This window comes from Phalacrocorax aristotelis, chromosome 2 (genome assembly GCF_949628215.1).
Source record: "Phalacrocorax aristotelis chromosome 2, bGulAri2.1, whole genome shotgun sequence".
NCBI lineage: Eukaryota > Metazoa > Chordata > Aves > Suliformes > Phalacrocoracidae > Phalacrocorax > Phalacrocorax aristotelis.
In genome coordinates this window covers 70,559,780-70,578,618 of record NC_134277.1, presented here as the reverse complement: position 1 = coordinate 70,578,618, position 18,839 = coordinate 70,559,780, and the positions used below count along the sequence as shown (strand labels likewise).

At 39.2% G+C, this 18,839-nt stretch overlaps 1 protein-coding gene and 1 long non-coding RNA gene across 3 annotated transcripts in view; one reads left to right on the top strand and one right to left on the bottom strand.

The window, feature by feature from the left end:
* CAP2 (cyclase associated actin cytoskeleton regulatory protein 2) overlaps positions 1-18,839 on the bottom strand; it is a 69,261-nt gene that overhangs the window by 16,416 nt on the left and 34,006 nt on the right. For both annotated transcript variants that reach the window (XM_075083993.1, XM_075083994.1), the window contains 3 exons: positions 7,591-7,734; positions 7,272-7,357; positions 5,420-5,525 (listed from right to left, as the gene is read on the bottom strand). In XM_075083993.1, coding sequence (XP_074940094.1) covers positions 5,420-5,525; positions 7,272-7,357; positions 7,591-7,734 — 336 coding nt within the window. The remainder of the gene's footprint in view (positions 1-5,419; positions 5,526-7,271; positions 7,358-7,590; positions 7,735-18,839) is intronic.
* LOC142053008 (uncharacterized) overlaps positions 1-18,839 on the top strand; it is a 52,239-nt gene that overhangs the window by 23,868 nt on the left and 9,532 nt on the right. The gene's annotated exons all lie outside the window — the stretch shown is intronic.

Here is an 18,839-nt window from a genome sequence, read left to right as displayed (position 1 = left end):
GGTTCTCAGTGTGGAGGCTGTGGAGAATTTCAACTTTTTAAAGAGTGTTTTTAAAGTACTACCTAATGAGTTATGTTTTTTAAAATTATATTTCAGGAAAAAAAGACTTGAAGGAAAGGCTGAAAGACTTGGGTTTGTTCAGCCTGGAGAAGAGAAGACTGAGGTGGTATCTTATCAATGCTTACAAATATCTGAAGGGTGGGTGTCAGGACGATGGGACTAGACTCTTTTCAGTGGTGCCCAATGACAGGACAAGGGGCAACGGGCACAAGTTGGAACACAGAAAGTTCCACTTAAATATGAGAAAAAACTTATTTCATGCGAGGGTGACAGAGCAGTGGCACAGGCTGCCCAGAGAGGCTGTGGAGTGTCCCTCCTTAGAGACATTCAAAACCCGCCTGGACACATTCCTGTGCCCCCTGCTCTGGGTGTCCCTGCTCAAGCAGTGGCCTGGACAAGATGATCTCTAGAGGTCCTTTCCAACCCCTACCATTCTGTGATTCTGTGATTCTGAAGATACTATATGGCTTCAATGAGAACAGGATATAAATAAATCTCAACTGCTTGTGAAGATGCAGACTTCCTCTTAAGAATTTGTTTTGATTTTTAAAGCGGGGGGGAACATTCGTCTTTTGAGTGACATTCTGTATTAGAAACTAAATGCTGTAATGAAATTACTGCTAGTTTGTAAGTACTTCCTGTTTGTAAATGATCCTGTTGGCAAAATTTGTCCTAAATGACTGTTGTATACAAAGAACAAAAGCTTAACTGCAGATCCATCTGTTACTGTGAGAAAGAGTCAAGACAATTACCCCTGAAAAAGATTTGTTTCTTAACAGTTATTTGATGTACAGGAAACTACAGCAATCTCTCATTATTACTGGCTGTTTTCTTGCCACAAAGTTAACCTGCAGATACAGGAGCAGAAGTTTCACTTTCTCCAGCTTACTGATGCAGTCCTTGTAGCAAACAAACTTTTATTAGGCATTCTTGTGAGTTTATATTACAGCTTTTCATTTCTCTGCACCACCAAAATAAGTAGAGAGGGAAGGAAGAGCCATGCTTCAACAGAACTCTTTCTTTAGGTAAAAAAAGGAAAAAAAGAAAAAAAGGCACTTGCTGTTTATCAGTAAGAACCGAGAAAAGACATAGGTTACAGCTGTAGATTTCATGTTAAAGTCAGAAAGTTGTAGCAAGCAAGAATGTCAGTTCCTGTGTGGGGAAAATGCTACACTGGCCATTTAAAACATTTCATTATTATAACAGCTTTTGCATAAGACTCACTGAAATCTGAGAATGTCATATCTGGTAGCAAATTAAAATATGCAAATCTCCATTAGGTTTGTAATTGCTATTGTTCTCACTGTCAAGATTGCTAAATTGAGATGTAGCGAGTATACTGAACTGCTACTCACCACAGGGTATGTGTGGCAGAAGGCAGCTCACACTTTATATTCAAAGTAATGAGCTACAAAATTACACTTTTAAGGAAACACTGTAGATCCATCTGACTTCCACTGACAAGCGCATTTTCTCTGACATATGCACAATCAGTTAATGAAAATTAGTATTTCAGATCATGGTGAAAATACTGAGGGGAACATTTTACTCTGTGGGATAATCCTGCTCACAAACATACATACTTTAAGTATGTAGTTTTATTCTGTGAGCACAGTACCAACAAGTACCCTAACCGTATCCGTCATGTCTTGAAACGCCGGTGAATTACATAGGATCCAGTTTTGTACCACCACTCCACATGGGTAGCAAAACAGGTTCAGATACACAAAGGTGTCAAGGTCCTTAACTCCACTAATTTCTTGGCTTTCTCCTCGCACAGTCCCACACATTTCAAGACGATGCTTTCACAGAGTAAAATATTGTCCCACATCTTGGCAGAACCAGAGCCAAAGTGAGTAAGGAGATAGAATTGTGTTAGATGCAAAAATCTGCAAGCGTCTATTTTTATCACAAATTTATTATAAAGCTGATAGAGGTAACTGTTGCTGTCAGAGTCGACTGCTTAGCCATTAGTTCAACATTTTGCACCTGTTCTAGTGTCTGTCTTGTAATTTATGAAGTCATTTCTTTCTCCTTCCTTTAACGTGTCTGCCTGTGTGCTCACTGCCAGAGCCGGGAACGCTTCACTGTATGCACTAGTGATCTGTTCCAAGGTTGGCTGCAGCTGCCCTGTGCAGCTGCAAATGGCACAGCTTTGTGATACTGCCATGGAGCACGGCCAGAAATGTGCACACCATGGTATTCAGCACCTATAGGTAAAGGGGCCAACTGCCCACTAAAAAAATCCTGTCCCCTCCTTTCTGGAAACCCAAGTGTAGCCTGATCTAGGCTGATGCTCCTGGGGTTTTGTTGCAGTTCAAGCTCTGAGAGAAGCAGTAGTTAATGTTCTTCCTGACTTTTTAGTCTCTTTCGAAATACCCATATATGTTACTTAATAGCTTTTTATATAAAGCTTCAAGCATTGCTTTGTTGACTTCCTGCAGATATGAAGGGTAAATTACTGGTAAATGTACTTTTAAATCTGTACTTATATAGGCCAAAAACTTTCTCTCTTTCTCTCTCCCTCTATAATAAAATAGCATTTCTGCATAACGTCTCCCTTTCATAAATGTGCCACTTTCTTAATGCCTTGCCAAACTACTGCTTTTTCCTTTTTCCTTTTTATGCATATAAGTGGAAGCTGCTGTATGCAATGATTAACAACTGTGTCTGGAATACATCTACAGCTTTTATACGTATCGTATTTCTGCCTAGGCCCTGATTCTGCAGACCTTTATGCTTAACTTCACACAGCATGAATCTGTGATTTTCATTCTCACTTTAAAATGTATAACAAAAATTAAATTATCACTTGAGTAACTCATTGCTTTCTTGAATGTATTTCTTACAAAGCCTCATAGAAATATTTAACAACATTTAAACCACAAGCTATTTAAACAACATGCTAACCTACTGGATTCTAATTTCCTTACACTCACATGAAGTAAAGCTTTAAAAAATTGTATATCCATAAACATGTTTATGTAGTATAATCTTTCTGACACACATTACATGAATGATAATTTAAATGAGCCATACTTCCAAGACAACTTTCAGATCTGAGTGGTATCCAAAGTGAGTGAAATCAGTACTTCAGATGCAGTAATGGGCTCATTGCTCATGATGGAATGAGCACTGTTGGCAGGAAACTATGCTTAATATGAACAAACAAGTCACACCTAGATTTGTATTCAGCAATTTCTTGCACAGCTGAAGAGAGGGAAATAGAAAGACGTAATGGCTGAGATGCTGGTTTTAAGACCAGTCAAAAACAGTCTGCAACAGCTACACTTCTGAATAAGATTACCAGTACTCAACAGCACTGAGAGTTCCTCCTGTTTGATCAAATGGCTATAACAAATCTTTATCTTATAACACTATTTCCATACTAGTAAAGTTCCCTTAAAGGTGACGATGATTCTTTCTTTGTATTAACAAAACTAAATTTGTACCAGATTCTCAGGCTAATTCTGCTAACAGGGTACTACAATTTCTTTTCCTTATCTAATAATAATTTAAAAATCATTAGCTCTTCTCACATTCACGGATTATAATAGAGTAGGATAGAGCAAGTGTGAAATTTTATACTAAATTAAGGAAGAGAATCATGTGTAACAGTTTAAATTTTTACTACAGAAACCTACAAAGCAGCAGATAATTCCAGCCTTCAAATTTATCCTGTTTAAACATTTTTGCATTGCTTCAAATGAAGATGTACATACAGATCATGGTCTCTCCTGTGTTTGACCTTGCACTTGAATACTTGAGTACTGTAAGGCCTTGTACAATGTCTAATGAAGGGCGTGAAGAGAAAGTTGCATCATCTGTTGCAGAGCACAAGTAGCATACATTCTGTCACATGGTTTTCACCTCCATATAGGGGGAGATGAAGTAACGTTTCCAGGTACCACAGAATCACAGAATGGTTTGGGTTGGAAGGAACCTTTAAAGATCACCTAGTCCAACCCCCCTGCCACAGGCAGGGACATGTTTCACTAGATTGGGTTGCTCAAAGCCCTGTCCAGCCTGACCTTGAACACTTCCAGTGATGGGACATCCACAACTTCTCCAGCCACCTGTTCCAGTGTCTCACCACCCTCACTGTAAAAAGTTTCTTCCTTATCAGTTTAAAACTGTTGTCCTTTGTCCTGTCACTACAGGCCCTGGTAGAGTCTTTCTCCCTCTTTCTTATAAGCCCCCTTTATATACTGAAAGGCTGCAACAAGGCCTCCCCCAAAGCCTTCTGTTCTCCAGACTCAACAACCCCAACTCTCAGCCTTTCTTCATAGGAGAGGTGTTCCCACCCTTATTTCATGTTAAACTACATTCCATCCGAAAGTTCCACTTCACTGCCCTATGTTCCTTAGTTCTTACAATGGTTTGGTTTGGGAATTAAGCTATCTGGTGGCCTACATCAGTCTTCTCAATAGTCATTCAATTTTAAAAAAAAATTATTTGCCTATACAGAAGAAATTATAAACTTGGTGTGAAAGACTGCATGTGCAAGTATGTGAGTGCACTGGTAAGTTTAGGAGATGATGACAGCAAAGAGCTGACTGATTATATTTTTAATATACTTCAGCAATCCTCCTAACCTGATAATAAACATGAGCGCATTATTAGAATAGTATAGACCATTACATCAATGTAGACAGTGGACATAAACTCTTACATTTATACCCAACAGAAAATTAATTCATGTTTACACCTCTCTTACAGAACATTCATTGTCATCATCTTTCTATGCATCTCTGATGTAACATACAAAAGGTGTTTTTATAAATATATAGAGAGAGCATAAATAGTTAGGCATGCAATTATATTTACTATCTATATATGTATTTCAGGAATTATTTCTGTATCTATAAAATAACAGTTTCATAAATATATCTATCTATGAAGCTATAAATTGGTATGTATCCCTTGTGTTTCTCTTTTGTGTTATTAAATATCTCTCTTTGTTAATATTTTTTTCCACCATTCTTCTCCTTTCCCTGTAATGTTCCCACAATTTTCCTTTAGTCTGACATGTCCTTGAAATTTTGGTTTGTTTTTGTTCCTACCTTCTACTGTAGCAGGCCTGGAGAATTGTGTCCACTTCTCACTATCTGCAGCTGGGGGTTATGGCTATAATCATACCAAATAATTCTTCCCTTTTCCTCCAAACCTGTACCACAATGGCCTGACACATCTTCTCCACCCGTCTTGCAAGCTTTTATTGGCTTGGTTGGGAAGTCCATGGACCATGACTTGTGTTCCTGGCCTAGATGTTTATTTTTCCTGAGCTAATGACCTGCATTAGAAGTCAAATTTGTTACTGGCATTTTATGGTTCTTCATGAAGAAAAAAGAGTACTTACAGTTTTACTCCAGGCGAGACCTGTGGTATGATGCTCTTTGATATAAGCTTGAAGCTCAGACCAGATGTTCAGGTATGACTTCACCCAATCAACATGACGTGTGTCACTGTAAAAACAGAGACAATATTTATATGTGTGAATGTACTTAAAAACAGGAAGCATTGCTATTCATGCTTAAAGCAGGTAAAAGCTAGTGTCTGCCTTAAAGCCATGGACAAATCAGTTTGCAGGCAGCCAGCCAGCCCAGTGCTGAAAATCCTGAGGCCTACTACATTGGAAAGCTTTTAGATCCTTCCAGAAGACAAACAAGGGCAAGGATGCCTCTAGCACAGAGTGCTTCCTGCTGGAAGGGTGTGTCATCATTCTGTTCAGGCTCAAAGCTAACTGAAGAAGTGCTACAGGTATATGGAGGTGTAAAGCAGCTACCCAGACTCAGCCTCAGGGTGCTGAATTTTAGAAAATTAAATATCTGTGGGTTCTGTAAGATATTCTAGCTTCCAAGTTCACATGTAGCCAGGGTAATACTGGATCATGTTATAGTCATCAGACTGAAATATTTAAACATCAAGAATTTTTAAAGTACAAGACACAAGTTGGCTGTGGAATAATTGTTTGGAAGGCTTAGTCTTCCAATGGGACAGTAGGTGATAACAAGAAGTATATATATAGAGAGAAACTGCTTGTAAGATGGAGTTCTTAGTTATGAAGAATTATTACTGAATATTGATGACTACGGACTGGATAGTTAGAAGGATTTGGGTGTCTACCTCCTATTTATTTCCTTTGGAATTTGATGCTTAATACTGCTGAGGATCTAGGCCAATAGGTTTAATCCAAAGCCTACTAAAGTCAAGGGAGATTCTTCCACTACTTTGGAAGACATTGTGATCTGACTCAGTGAAAAACAGGAGAAGAATTCCTTGTTAGGGGAAGAACTAAATGCCTAGATAATGTACCCTGTTTATACTCTTATGTGAGACATTTTTTTCCCTAGAATAAGTAGTAAAGCTATATTGTAAAAATCTTCAGTTACTCCAGTAGGTACTACCTTCAGTAGGTAAACTAAGGCTTCAGAAATAATACATAATATATACAATATGAAATATAATATATATAGTATATAATAGATGTTTCTACATTTAAAATAACTAGAAATATATACAAAAGGTTTTTATATAAAAAGTTTTACCTCACTAAAGAGGAAAAACTTAATAGGAAATACTGTTCTTCCCTGGGATATAAAAATCAAGAGCCAATATCTGGCCTCCAGAAGTTCCCAATCAAGAGGATTTATACATGACTCTTTAAAGAGGGCACAGGAAGGACCTGTATTGTTTCTCTTTCTCTGTCAGCTCACAGATCTCATTCATGGAACATTTTTGTGAATTCCTTGTGCTCTTTAAGAACAATGCAGTGGTACAAAAAATATCAGATTGGGAGCTACGGAATTAGATGCTCATTTCTATACCTCTACCACCTAAATGCACATTTTCAAGCGAGAACAGCAACATTGTGAGTGCACAAATGAGACAAGGGTGCATAGTAGCTAGCTAGCCATATGCTGATATGCAAATATGTATTTGCCTATAAGCTTATGATGCTGGAATGCCAGAAAATTAAATATAATCCTATAATTTGCAGAGAGTGAAAACCAGCAACGCTAGTGTTGCTGCCATTCTCACTGCAACACACTGCAGGTCAAAGATGAGGAGGAGAAAATATACTATGGCAAGCAGATTTTATCAAATGCCTTTTAGTTTATGAAATGCTTTCTGTGATGGCGTTGTTAACCCTGTCGGTATGGTTAATGCTCTGGTCTCTGGCTAGTAGATACTGGGGCTTGGTGACATACCTGTGCTTGTAGTCCTTTAATACCCTGTTAGTATAAAAGGTAGCAGCATCATTCATCTCCTTGACATAAGGGCCTGGTTTAGGAGACTAGGACCATCAACCCATGGTAGCAGGAAACAACAGAAGGAGAAAGGAAGTAAAACATTAGTCAGACACCTTCCCTGATGTATTAGGTATATTACAAAACACCTTCTTGGGTGTAGTAGGCTGAAGAACTGTGCAGACGAGGCTGCAGAGTTCTGCAAGATTTGGAACTATTCTGGGCCACACCATCCAGAAGCACATTTACAGCCCTCCCGACCACCCTGTGTGTCACTCACCACTGCTATCCACCCAAGGGCAGGTATGCTTTCACTGACGGCCGAGAGATGGTTGAACATTTTACTTCCTCTGTTCCTTTCTCTGAAGTTCTGGATCTCCTGAATCTTCTCTGATATTGGCTTGAGAAGCATTGCCACCTCATTCTGAAAAAAAAAAAAAAAAAAAAAGGACGACCCTGCTGTCACAACGGGTGGTCCAAAAACACGCTGTGGTTTAACACTGTCCTCCCTGCCCATTGATTTAACAGTTGGAAAGAAAGGTCAGCATATTCTCTACATTAAAGTAACAATCTAATTACCCTCCTCTGGTTGCAGTGGCAAAATGCACAGATATTAAGTATTAATAATGTATTGCAGCAAAAATTGTTCTCAGCACTAGCAGTGTTCTTACATGCTGCCAGGTCAAGACCCATAGAGACCCCGTGGCTCAGAGTTAGCAGAATGCTTGTATTTTTCATCTGACATCCCTGGAACTTTTTGAGAGCCTTTACAATGGCTTGAGTTTTTCAAGTTACTAACCCAGTTGTTCTTTCTACAAGAAACACAACCTACTTGTTAGGTTGGTGGCCTCTCATCATCTGGCAGCAAGACTGAGAAAGTAATACACTGAAGGCAATATCAATTTTAGCTTTCCCTATTGTATGTTTTAGTGTTTTAATTTCCTTTGGCTGCAAGTAATGTGGGAGAATTTCACAGGAAGCATACTGCCTGCAAGCCATGGTTTGGGGAAATTCTCCTGTGTTAATCAGAAACGAATGGTATCCAGGGGAATGACTGTTGAGCGGAAGGAATAGTGTCTGGACTGAAGAGAAAAGCAGAATGAATGTAGAAGCTATCCAAGCCTTTTCCTGTGCAAAGTGAATGTTAATCACACTGGCCCAGTGTCTCAGAAAAACTAATTTAGAGCACTAACTTACTGGGAAAAATTCTTCCACTCAGAAACAGCACACTGAGGGACAAGGAGTCATTAGTTTGTAGTAGTCATTAGTTGCCGTACCTTGCAACCCTATAAAATGTTTCTATAAAAAGTCCAATTCTTTACTGCAAAAGTATGCCTGCAGAACCCATACTATGTCCCACCAATGAGTGCAGCATTCTGATTTTCCCTGGCACTTCACTTGGAAATCACTCAGGATGTAGCAGAACTCCCTATTTTTTCTCACCTTTTCTCAGGACTACTTGTTTAATGGAATTAAGTGCTTGCTGGAGACAACTAATCATCATATTCTTGAGGACTAAGGCTGTCATGACACACACAAGACGATGTGTTAATGTGTCCTACTTGATCTCTGTCATCTGTAAGATATTTCTTTCACCCTTCCACAAGACCTCAGCTTTACAGAATTTTATGTCACCTTAAAATAAGCACGGCTGCTATGGATCAACATAGGTCAAAAGACGCTCCAAGAAACATGACAAAAAGAGGTTCTGCATTTTTAAAAGAATTTTGATCCAACTACGGAGCCTTAATATTTTAGTGGTAATGTAATTTTGAGAAAGACCTATGCATCCGAAATGCATGGGGATATCTGGTCTTCTCCTACAACAAAGAGGGTTGGGAGAAAACAAATATTTACAGTGTTACTGGGAGATATGAAAAGATCTTTTGTTGGTGGCTTAATGACCAGCATAAGTCATTAAGTCTGAAAAAGCCCTGAAACCTCCATGATTTGTAGTTTTTAAAAACTGATTTTGTTGCCATAACATGATAAAGTTTCCAGGAATTTTTTCTAATTTTTGCTTGTTTACAACATGCTGCAGCTGGTTGGTTCATTCTTATTTTGCAGGGAAATCTTTCAAGTATGACAGTAGTTAACAAAACTGAAATTTAAAATGCTTGTTCTGCTTTGATATTACGCCAGTTTTCCTCCCATAAAGTCTAAGGGATATTTACAGTCCTGAGCTTACTGTGTATCTTCATGGCCTGGTTCCAGCCAAAGAGAATATCAGGGCTAAAAATACAGCTCCACAGATGCCTGGTATATCCAGACAGCACTGGGAGGCAGCACGTTTCTGTGGATAGGGCATGGAAGTGGGAGTCCATAAATGGGGGTTCTCTGCAGCTTTCCCACCAAATTATCTTCAGGTTTCAGGAAAGCTGTGTTACCTTCCCGTGCTTCAAGTTCCTATATATGAAATGTTGCTAATATAGCTGTTTTATTTTGTAGAACACTTGGATATCTATGGAGAAGGCAGCAAAATTAGGGCCAAACATTTTCCTGAATGGTACCGTAAGACACATGCCTCCTCCTACTCCTGCTAGAAAAACTCCCAACTGCTTTCGTGAGGGTTTTCTATTCTTTGGAAAATAGGACTTAACCTGTCCAGACAATCAACTGTTTATAAAAATGCAGTGGATTTATCTAATTCCACAGAAAAAGTGCCCTGTGGGAGTTTTAAAGGTGAAATATACGTTGCTAAGGAAAGTAGCTTGAAGTAATCATTCGCTTTGCACTGTAGTGACACCAGAGAGAGCCACAAAGGGCTTGAGGCTTTGCTCAGCTGTCCCACGCGAGATGTACTGGGAGAAGAGTACAGCCTGCCTTCCCTTCACTGCGCACTTGTGCTGATCTGCAATGGCTGCTGGCTGGCTGCACAAAATGTGTGTTTGTGCAAGCTTCTTGTGATCCAAACCTCTGCCTAAGGGTTGGACACAAAGGAATACCGGCCTGCATGGAATCACTTAATCGAGCGCTGTCTCCCCACAGTCAGTTCTAAATTTTTAGTTACTGATTAAACTGCAGAAGAATTATAGTGTATATGGCATATGGATATAGAAGGCTCATAATTCTGGCAGTAATCAGCCTTGTTTGGCTCTACAATGCAGAACCAGTTGTGCTGAGGGTTCTAGAAGAATAATCTCTTTATTGCAATTAATATTAAAACAGCTGGTTGTTAATAAAATGATTGTCTATACTGTATCTCTAAGAGAAAATGAATTCAAGGACATGAGTCAGAGCTGTTGGAAAAATCTTCAGCATGCCTTTGGCATGTGCTAGATAAAATTTCTTGTCATTTAAGACACAGCACAGTTGTTTAACAGAAATTTAAGAGCCTTTGTATAAACACTATTCCTATTATAATATCAGTTTTGCTGAAATATTTAAAAATGCAACAGTGGCACAACTTCAAAATATAAAAAGTAATTCCCAGTATGCCTTTGTCCTTTTTTAATAATTATTAAAACCAGATGGTCTTTTAAAATATTAATACCTAAACAACCAGACAACTTTGATCCAGTTCGTATAATTCTTATTAGAAAATCAAGAGTAGTAAGACCACTGCAGTGATTAGCCAAAACACTCCAAAAAAGTTACAGCATGTAACAAGAATTGCCTCAGGCTTTGGCTTCAGAGACTTAACAGTCTCAGCCCTGTCTCATAAAATGGCCTGGCACACCAGTATTCCAACAAACTGCACCAAACAGACTTTCTTCTCCTTCACAGTTTTGTAACACTCACACGAGAAGTCCCCAGATGGCAGGTTTAACAGTACTGGGGCACATGAATTTAATTCAGAAGAATGGCCAAACTTCGGGGTTTTGTGATTTTTGTGATTTGCCTGTGAAGTCACATGAAACTGAGTGGCTTGCTTAAACTTTGGCCGCTTGAGCCAGTGATTACTTTAAAATCTCAGCTTTCATTTGACAAAACTGGCATTTTCTCAGGACCATTGCTGTCCAGAAACTCGCCAACATGAATCACAAAGGTGCAAAACTCAGCAGGTAAATAAAAATACAGTTTTTTAAAGACCTTATGTATTTTTAAGCTAATATTAGATGGTTTTGAGGAGTGAGATTGTTTATTGAAGAATTTTTATCTTGATGGGTGGAAACACAATTCAGACCTCACTATTATAGTGTTTAAATCAACCTGACCTATTATGAAAAAAACATGGCAAGGGAACAAACACCCTTTTAAGTTATGGTAACTGAGGGGGTGGCAACCTTTGGTGTAGGAGCAGTAAAAGAAAGCTGAGAGCATTTGGGATCAGCAGCCCCTTCATTTTACTCAGCTGCAGCCAGAGCAGCTTGACTACAACCTTTATTCCATGGTCTACAGTTCTGTTATTTTCTTCTGTCCATTCAAAATCTCCATCATACTTACACTGTATTTTTCATAGGCAAGTTTGAAACATGGAATTCATTTGAATCAGCTGTCGGCAAGTAGTGCAGCCTGATAGGAATGGTTCTGTACAGCAAAACAGTTGGTGCTGAGGACCTGACATTCACACTGTATGAGTTTGGGGGGCGCTATTTTGGACTAGCTCTAAATTGTGGTTTAGGTGCTGTCTGGGAGGGTACCTTCCATTTAACTTCATCAGAAAGCTAACCCGTTTTGTATACCCTCAGACTTCTCTACAGTGTGAATCACAGCATAGTAAACGGGGCTGATTCAAAGGAAAAATATAGTCCCACTGTGAACCAAAACACTAATGTGGACACAGCCATTATCTCTGCAAAAGCCTAGTACAGTCCCATCCCACATTCATCCTTTCAAGGGATGAAAAATGTCACGGGTAGTGTCCGCCACACTCGGTGCTAACAATTTAAAAAGTGAGCATCTGCTCTCATCTGAGACTTGATTCCCTCTGTTGTAACTGAAGGAAGAGATGTCCCTGAGGAATTCTTTCCACCTATTAATAGATGTTAGAAGACTGTATTTTACAAGACATGAATAGATGTGAAAACTGCACTCTAGAGGTTCTGCCATTTACTGTAAAGAGAGTCTAGAAAGACACCTTACACGACATGCCTACCTTGACAGTTAAAGCTGATGAGCAGGGTCCCATCCTGTGTCTACAGGAGTAAGATACTGGGAGTTTCAGTGATCCCCAGTGAGATGCATTTCTACTATGAGTGCCTATGATTCTAGAACTAAACTAGCTTTAGATTAACTGTGATTTCCCATATTTTGTATTTTGTAAAAGGCAATCTGTAAAGAAGACTAAAAATTAAGTTAGTCCTTTTTTTGTAGATATGTGGTTTAAGAAAGGCCTGTCTCTTTTGTTGTAGCTGTGCATCAACACTCTGAATGGAATCAGTGTTCAGATTCAGGCTGAGGATTAACATCTTTCTTTAAGTATATAGAGAATATTTTTTTTTCCAGAGGTGAATCTAAGCTGGTTGGTAACTTTGAGCCTCCCAATAATGCATCCAGATCCCTCAAATGCTTACTTTTTTCTTTTCATTATTACTTCCATAGTGAAATATTACCAGCTTTTGTTGGCAGCTGTCAAACTGTTCTTTTAGCAGTGCCTATCTCCATCTCTTCTTGCAGAAAGCGTTTCACATTTCGTACCACAGTTTTGCTATTAAAATTGCGATATAACCTGCTGCATCTTAATCCAATGCTTTCTCTGCAAGCATTTTCTGATTGGCCAGAGACCATCAGTGAGATCTTTCTCTACGATCACTACATTCATGTCCCTCTAGTATTCTGGTATTTTCAGGGTTCAAAGATCTCCTCCTAACTAACCACAGAGAGATATTAATTTATTCTGGTCTCATTTTCTTAGACTGTAAATCTTCAACATAGTGGTGTAACAAGTGTTTGATTTTTTTGTCAATAGTCCAGGTTTTGCCACTTCAACTCGCTGCTGTGCAACAGCAGGACTATGACACAGAGAGACAAATCTGCAGAAATGTCTGGTCAGCTTCATCAGCACAGAAGCTTAGACACATTTGTGTGCTTCCAAAGTGACTTAATTGGTATTTGGCTTTTATTCCTCTTAGATAGCACATAAATTCTCAATCTAACAGCCAATATTAGCTGTGGGAAATTTGTGCTTTGTGGGGAAAAAAAAGGGAAGACCAAACCATAACCCCATATGACAAATTACTAGTTCAGTCATTTGTGGGTTTGTTTTGGGATAAATTCTGCAGTTTACTCTCTGTAAACTCTGAAAGAGGGCAAATGGAGAGGAACATGAAAGACAAATAGCTTCTAACCACTGGAGAAATCCAGGGCCTGATACAAACTGCATGTGTCGCTTCACAGCAGTGTGGAATCACACCCAACGCTTTTGGCCAGACCCTGGCTGTTTTTTAAACGGTCTTGAATGGACTATATATATTGTTTTCCTGTCCACTACAGCTCTCCATGGGAAGTACATTCAACAAGGAGGGGTCCTCCTCCTGCTTTAGGCACACGGGCAACCTCCCACACCTAATCAACAAGAACAATTACACAAATGAACCATTTTCAACCTTTTCATCTACTACTCCTCAATCTCTGCTGCTGTGATCATAGTCCGTGTCAGTGGGGCCCAGGGTATTCCAGGTAGCAACAATCTGCCAGTAAATGGTGTTCTCTTGAGCCACAATTGTTTTGTTCACAACATCTGAGATCTGACAAGCCTTTGCTAAGGACAACTAGGTTTCACATGGGGTATGTCCCAGGACAGGGATGTTAGATGGTGCAGGCATCCAGCCTTGAACATTTATGTGTTTCACCTGACATCTCCCCGGAGACAAACTGTAAGACTGCCAAGTTCAACAAGCAGTCCTGGAGTTCACATAACTTCCAGGTTTCAAAAATCATTGGTTATGGTCTGATTTAGACCAAAGTAAAATTAGAAAAAAATTAAATAACTCGTGAACCAAAAAGCCCTGTTTTTTAGTAAACTCTATCCCCAATGTCTTCCCTTTTAGAATGTCATACACAGTCTAGAAATCCTGGGAAACAATTGGGTAGCGCAGAGAAAGAAATGTACTGGTTTGGCTTTGTGTTTAGCAGAAATAAAGAATGTGATACTTAAAGGGAAAGGGTGTGTTCCATCAGCATATCTCAAGTGGGATCTCACGTGGCACAGTTTGAATATGAACATTGCTACAGGGATTGAAAATTAGCCTGGTGATTTTAGAACATTATTTTAGGACACAGCAGAATTCCAGTAAGAGTCTGTAGAATCCCCAGAATTGCTTAGCAGGTATGTCAGATGAGGAGCTAGACAAGATACAGAGTATCATCTTTGATAATGTCTCCCTTACGGGGTGATGCTGTTCTTAGTCCAAGTATAGACGTCCTGGAGTAAACAACCGCAAGCAGCCTTTGCTTACTGGAGCCTGGTTCTTGCACAAAATGTGAACTGGTGGAGAGTCTGTGCCTGGTGGTATTGACGTGAGCCAATCTAGAGGTGTGTGATAATGTGCATCTCTGGCTCTATTTCTCTTCTGTACAGGCTGGGAGATGTAGCATTGATCATGGCCCTTCCATATTCCCCAGATTCCTAGGTGACTCTGGGCCTTCTTACAGCTGAGTGCACTGCCCCGGGGCAGAACTGAATCTCAAATGCATCCATGGTTTCATAGCAGGGGCTATTGACCTGGGAGTTTTGGCAGGCACAAGTGAAGAAAGAGAAGTGGTACAAGGATACCTACAGAAGTTTACTACAAGAAAGACACTGAGTTGCTGGAGCGTGTCCAGAGAAGGGCAACAAAGTTGGTGAAGGTTCTGGAGAACAAGTCTTATGAGGAGCGGCTGAGGGAGCTGGGGTTGTTTAGCCTGGAGAAGAGGAGGCTGAGGGGAGACCTTATTGCTCTCTACAACTATCTGAAAGGAGGCTGTAGTGAGATAGGGGTCGGTCTTTTCTCCCAAGTAACAAGAGATAGGACAAGAGGAAATGGCCTCGAGCTGCATCAGGGGAGGTTTAGATTGGATATTAGGAAAAATTTCTTCACCAAAAGGGTTGTCAAACATTGGAACAGGCTGCCCAGGGAAGTGGTTGAGTCACCATCCCTGGAGGTATTTAAAAGACATGTAGATGTGGTGCTCAGGGACATGGTTCAGTGGTGGACTTGGAAGTGTTAGGTTTATGGTTGGACTCGATAATCTTAAGGATCTTTTCCAACCTAAATGATTCTATGATCAGAAAATATAATGAGCTTGAGGCTGGTTAAATGCAGTCGAGCACCTTTGAGACAAAATTATGATATAACAGGTGTCTGGGGGATATCTGGACCTGAAACTGAAAAACAGTTTGCAACAATATCCAAAAATGAGCCTATGAACACCGTAAGGCAGCAGGCTAGTGACTGGAAACTGTCAGTTGGTCCATCACTGCGGCTGTGACCACATGTCGCATGCAGTTGTAGGCTTGCTGATAACAGAAATATGTCAACAGTTTGGCAAGATTTCAGAGAACAGGAGGGGGGAAGGGGTTCCCTTTAGAGCTCAGGACTCTCAGGCTCTGTCCATGTCACTCTTGGCACCTTCTGTAAGTGTGGGGACCTGAGGACCTTAAAAGGACTGAACGAAATTCTTCCTTAAGCTATTTCTAGATACAGAGATGCAGGTTTGCAGCAGTTAACCAATTGAGCAGAATGGCAGCAAAACTTGGTTCAAACTCTTTTGCATAAGTAAGTAATAAATTAATGAGATGAGGAGTATTCTGCTCCTCATATTTTTGGAAAACAGTAAGGGTGATCCCAGTAAGTATAAGGAAAAGTAGTGGGAAATGGAGTGACATAAGCAAGTGCAAGTAATTAGAAATCAAATCCTGCTAAGATGCAGAATAAGAAGTCCCAGGAGTCCTGCTATTGAAGTACTTTAAAAATAGAAAAAAGAAAAAAATGAGCAGTCCTACACTGACAGAAAGTAGGGAACTGTAAATCTTCATCTTTGGTTTTTATATAAAATTTATGAGAATGAGTCCTTTATTCAAAGAAATTGCCACAACTATTCTACTCCTACGATAGATTGATTTTTTGCTTGACTATAAAAAATTTAAAACCTCAGGATTTGTTCTCCTGGCTCTAAGTCTAACTTCAAATACAGTTTCTTGTATTTCAGGGGGCTTTCCCCTTTTCTAGGAAAAAAAGGGACAGCTCTCCTTTACCTCTTACTTTCTTCCACCCCTCTCCTCCCACCTGTGTGCGGAATCTGGATATTTAAGCTAGGTATTTAGTTGGAATGTTTGTCTGCACAATGTTAGTAATTAAATCCATGAGCTCTGGCAGTCATATGAACTCAGCATTTTTTTTTTAAATGAGAAATTACGTAATCATTTATAGTCTGAACTGCATCTGTCATTTAAATCTGTTTGTAGTACTTACCACGAGTATGCTCATCCTGGATATGTTTATCCTGATTCACAGAAAAACGTATCTCATTAACTAGTTCCCAGTACGGGAACAATAGATCATTCATGCCCTCAAAGCAACTCTTAAAATTGTTTGAGCTCTTGAAGTGACACGAAACAACTTGTAAAGAGAAGACAGTATATAAGTTACCATTCACAAAGAATTCAGTGCAGTGACTTTGAACAGTGATCTCGTACGCCAGTATTCATGATCATAAATGAAAAAAAAAAACCAGATCAACCTGCTCAGGAACACTAATAACTTTTAAGATTACCGTACAATAAAATAATAATGTTTCAGTTAGAACTGTATTTGGCTTAGACTATGGGGAATAGAAAATTCAGATCCAAACTATTTAATAACGTTTTGTGAAGGTTTATGTTAAAATCTATCTTCTGAATTGCCCAAGCAACATGTAAACATACGGTCTCAAAATACCTTTTTAAACAACTTCTCACAGAATATAGCAATATTCTACTTTATTTTCCCTTCTGCATCTTCTCTGTACTATCTCATATATAGTAAACAATTGATAATATACTTTTTTTTTTTGCTTTAATGTTTGAAGTTTGGTGTCAGAAAATAATTTCTAACAAGTGGATGAACTGAAGAATCCCATCTCGCTGAATGAGCCTGTATCCAGCAGCCATTAGCTGGGACATACACAAACAGGAATATCAACTGGTGGTTTTGTCATGTGATTTCTTCCACTGCCCATACAAATATAGAACATGACCATAAAAAGTAACAGAACATGCTCTCTGCGAAGTAATTTATTGCAGTTGATGCTAGATTGGCATGCCAGCTGGAATTACCTTCTCGCCTCCTACTATTTTCACATACACAGATAATAATGGCTGTGCACTGCAGTAGATTCCACATGAAAAAATATCAACATTATTAACAAGAAGCAAAACTGCAAAAGCAACTTCAGCAAGCTTAACTTTGGAAAATGTTTGCTAGTGACTCACAGCAGGAGTTAAAGAGCTAAATGAATACTAGGGCTTCAACATTTTCATAGAGAGGAAAAAATATTGCTTTTTTGTACGATATACATTCCTCTGTTGCTGAGCACAAAAAAATCGAAGGATTATTATACATATAGGAGCTTTCTTTTTGTTTGAATTCCTTATTCATTAGTTTGTAAGCTGCAGGAGCTGAGCTAATTTATTTTTCCAGGGTATTTTCCCCTCCCTCTTTTTTTTTAAAGGCACCATGTATGACATCCCAACATGACAGGAACTCAGTAAATCCCCTCAGTCTCCACACCGCTGTCTCTGAATGTCTACAAAGCTACTATGCCATAATCGCAACTCGCTGGCTCATTCACAGCTTTACATTATAAAGCAAACAGTCTAGACAGCTGAATGACAGAATTACTCTCTTTTCTCTTGCATTTATAGATATGCTGTCATCTTCATTTGCTTTTCTCTACTCTGTGCATTCTGATACACTAACGATTAGCTTTCCTGTTTGGATTCCACACTGACTCTGTGACTCTAGGCTATAAATACAACCAGAGCCCAGATGACATCACATCAATAAGGTCCTGGGGGGAGGACCCCTGCTTTTTTCCTTCTGCTGGTTAGCTGGTGATAACCAGCTTTTTCAAAATGGTTAACCAACGTGGCTTTACCATAGGATATTTTTCCCCATTGAGATGGAGATCTAAAAAGCCTAGTGCCAGGAACTGTCACTCTCTGCAGTGGAAAATATTGTTCAAGTTGCACAGAATAGGCAGCCTTCAACTATTTTCAGGTGTGTCTACCATATAGCTGAATGTATCTATGCAAAAAAATACGTGCAAAAAAGAGAAAAAGAATGAACAACAACGTGTTTGGATACCTATAAAAAATGTATTTTTGATAGTCTTTGTGTTAAAAAAATTTAAGTAACTGGACTGGGTTTGTTCTCACTGAGGAAGAAAATTTAGTCTGTAATATCCCTAGTATTTTAACTTTGGAATGATGTGTACACTTGTGTTGTAGCATTTCCTAAGTGCTAAAAGATAATTAAATGACAAAAGTGTACTTTCTTGCCTTCAGCAAGTTGCAGAAATCTATGCAAGCCTGATAACATGCAACTAAGACGCATAGCCAGCTCTGGTGATGTTTATGACAAGGTTTTTATTATTTGTTGCTTTTCTTGATGCTTCTGTAACTGTCAT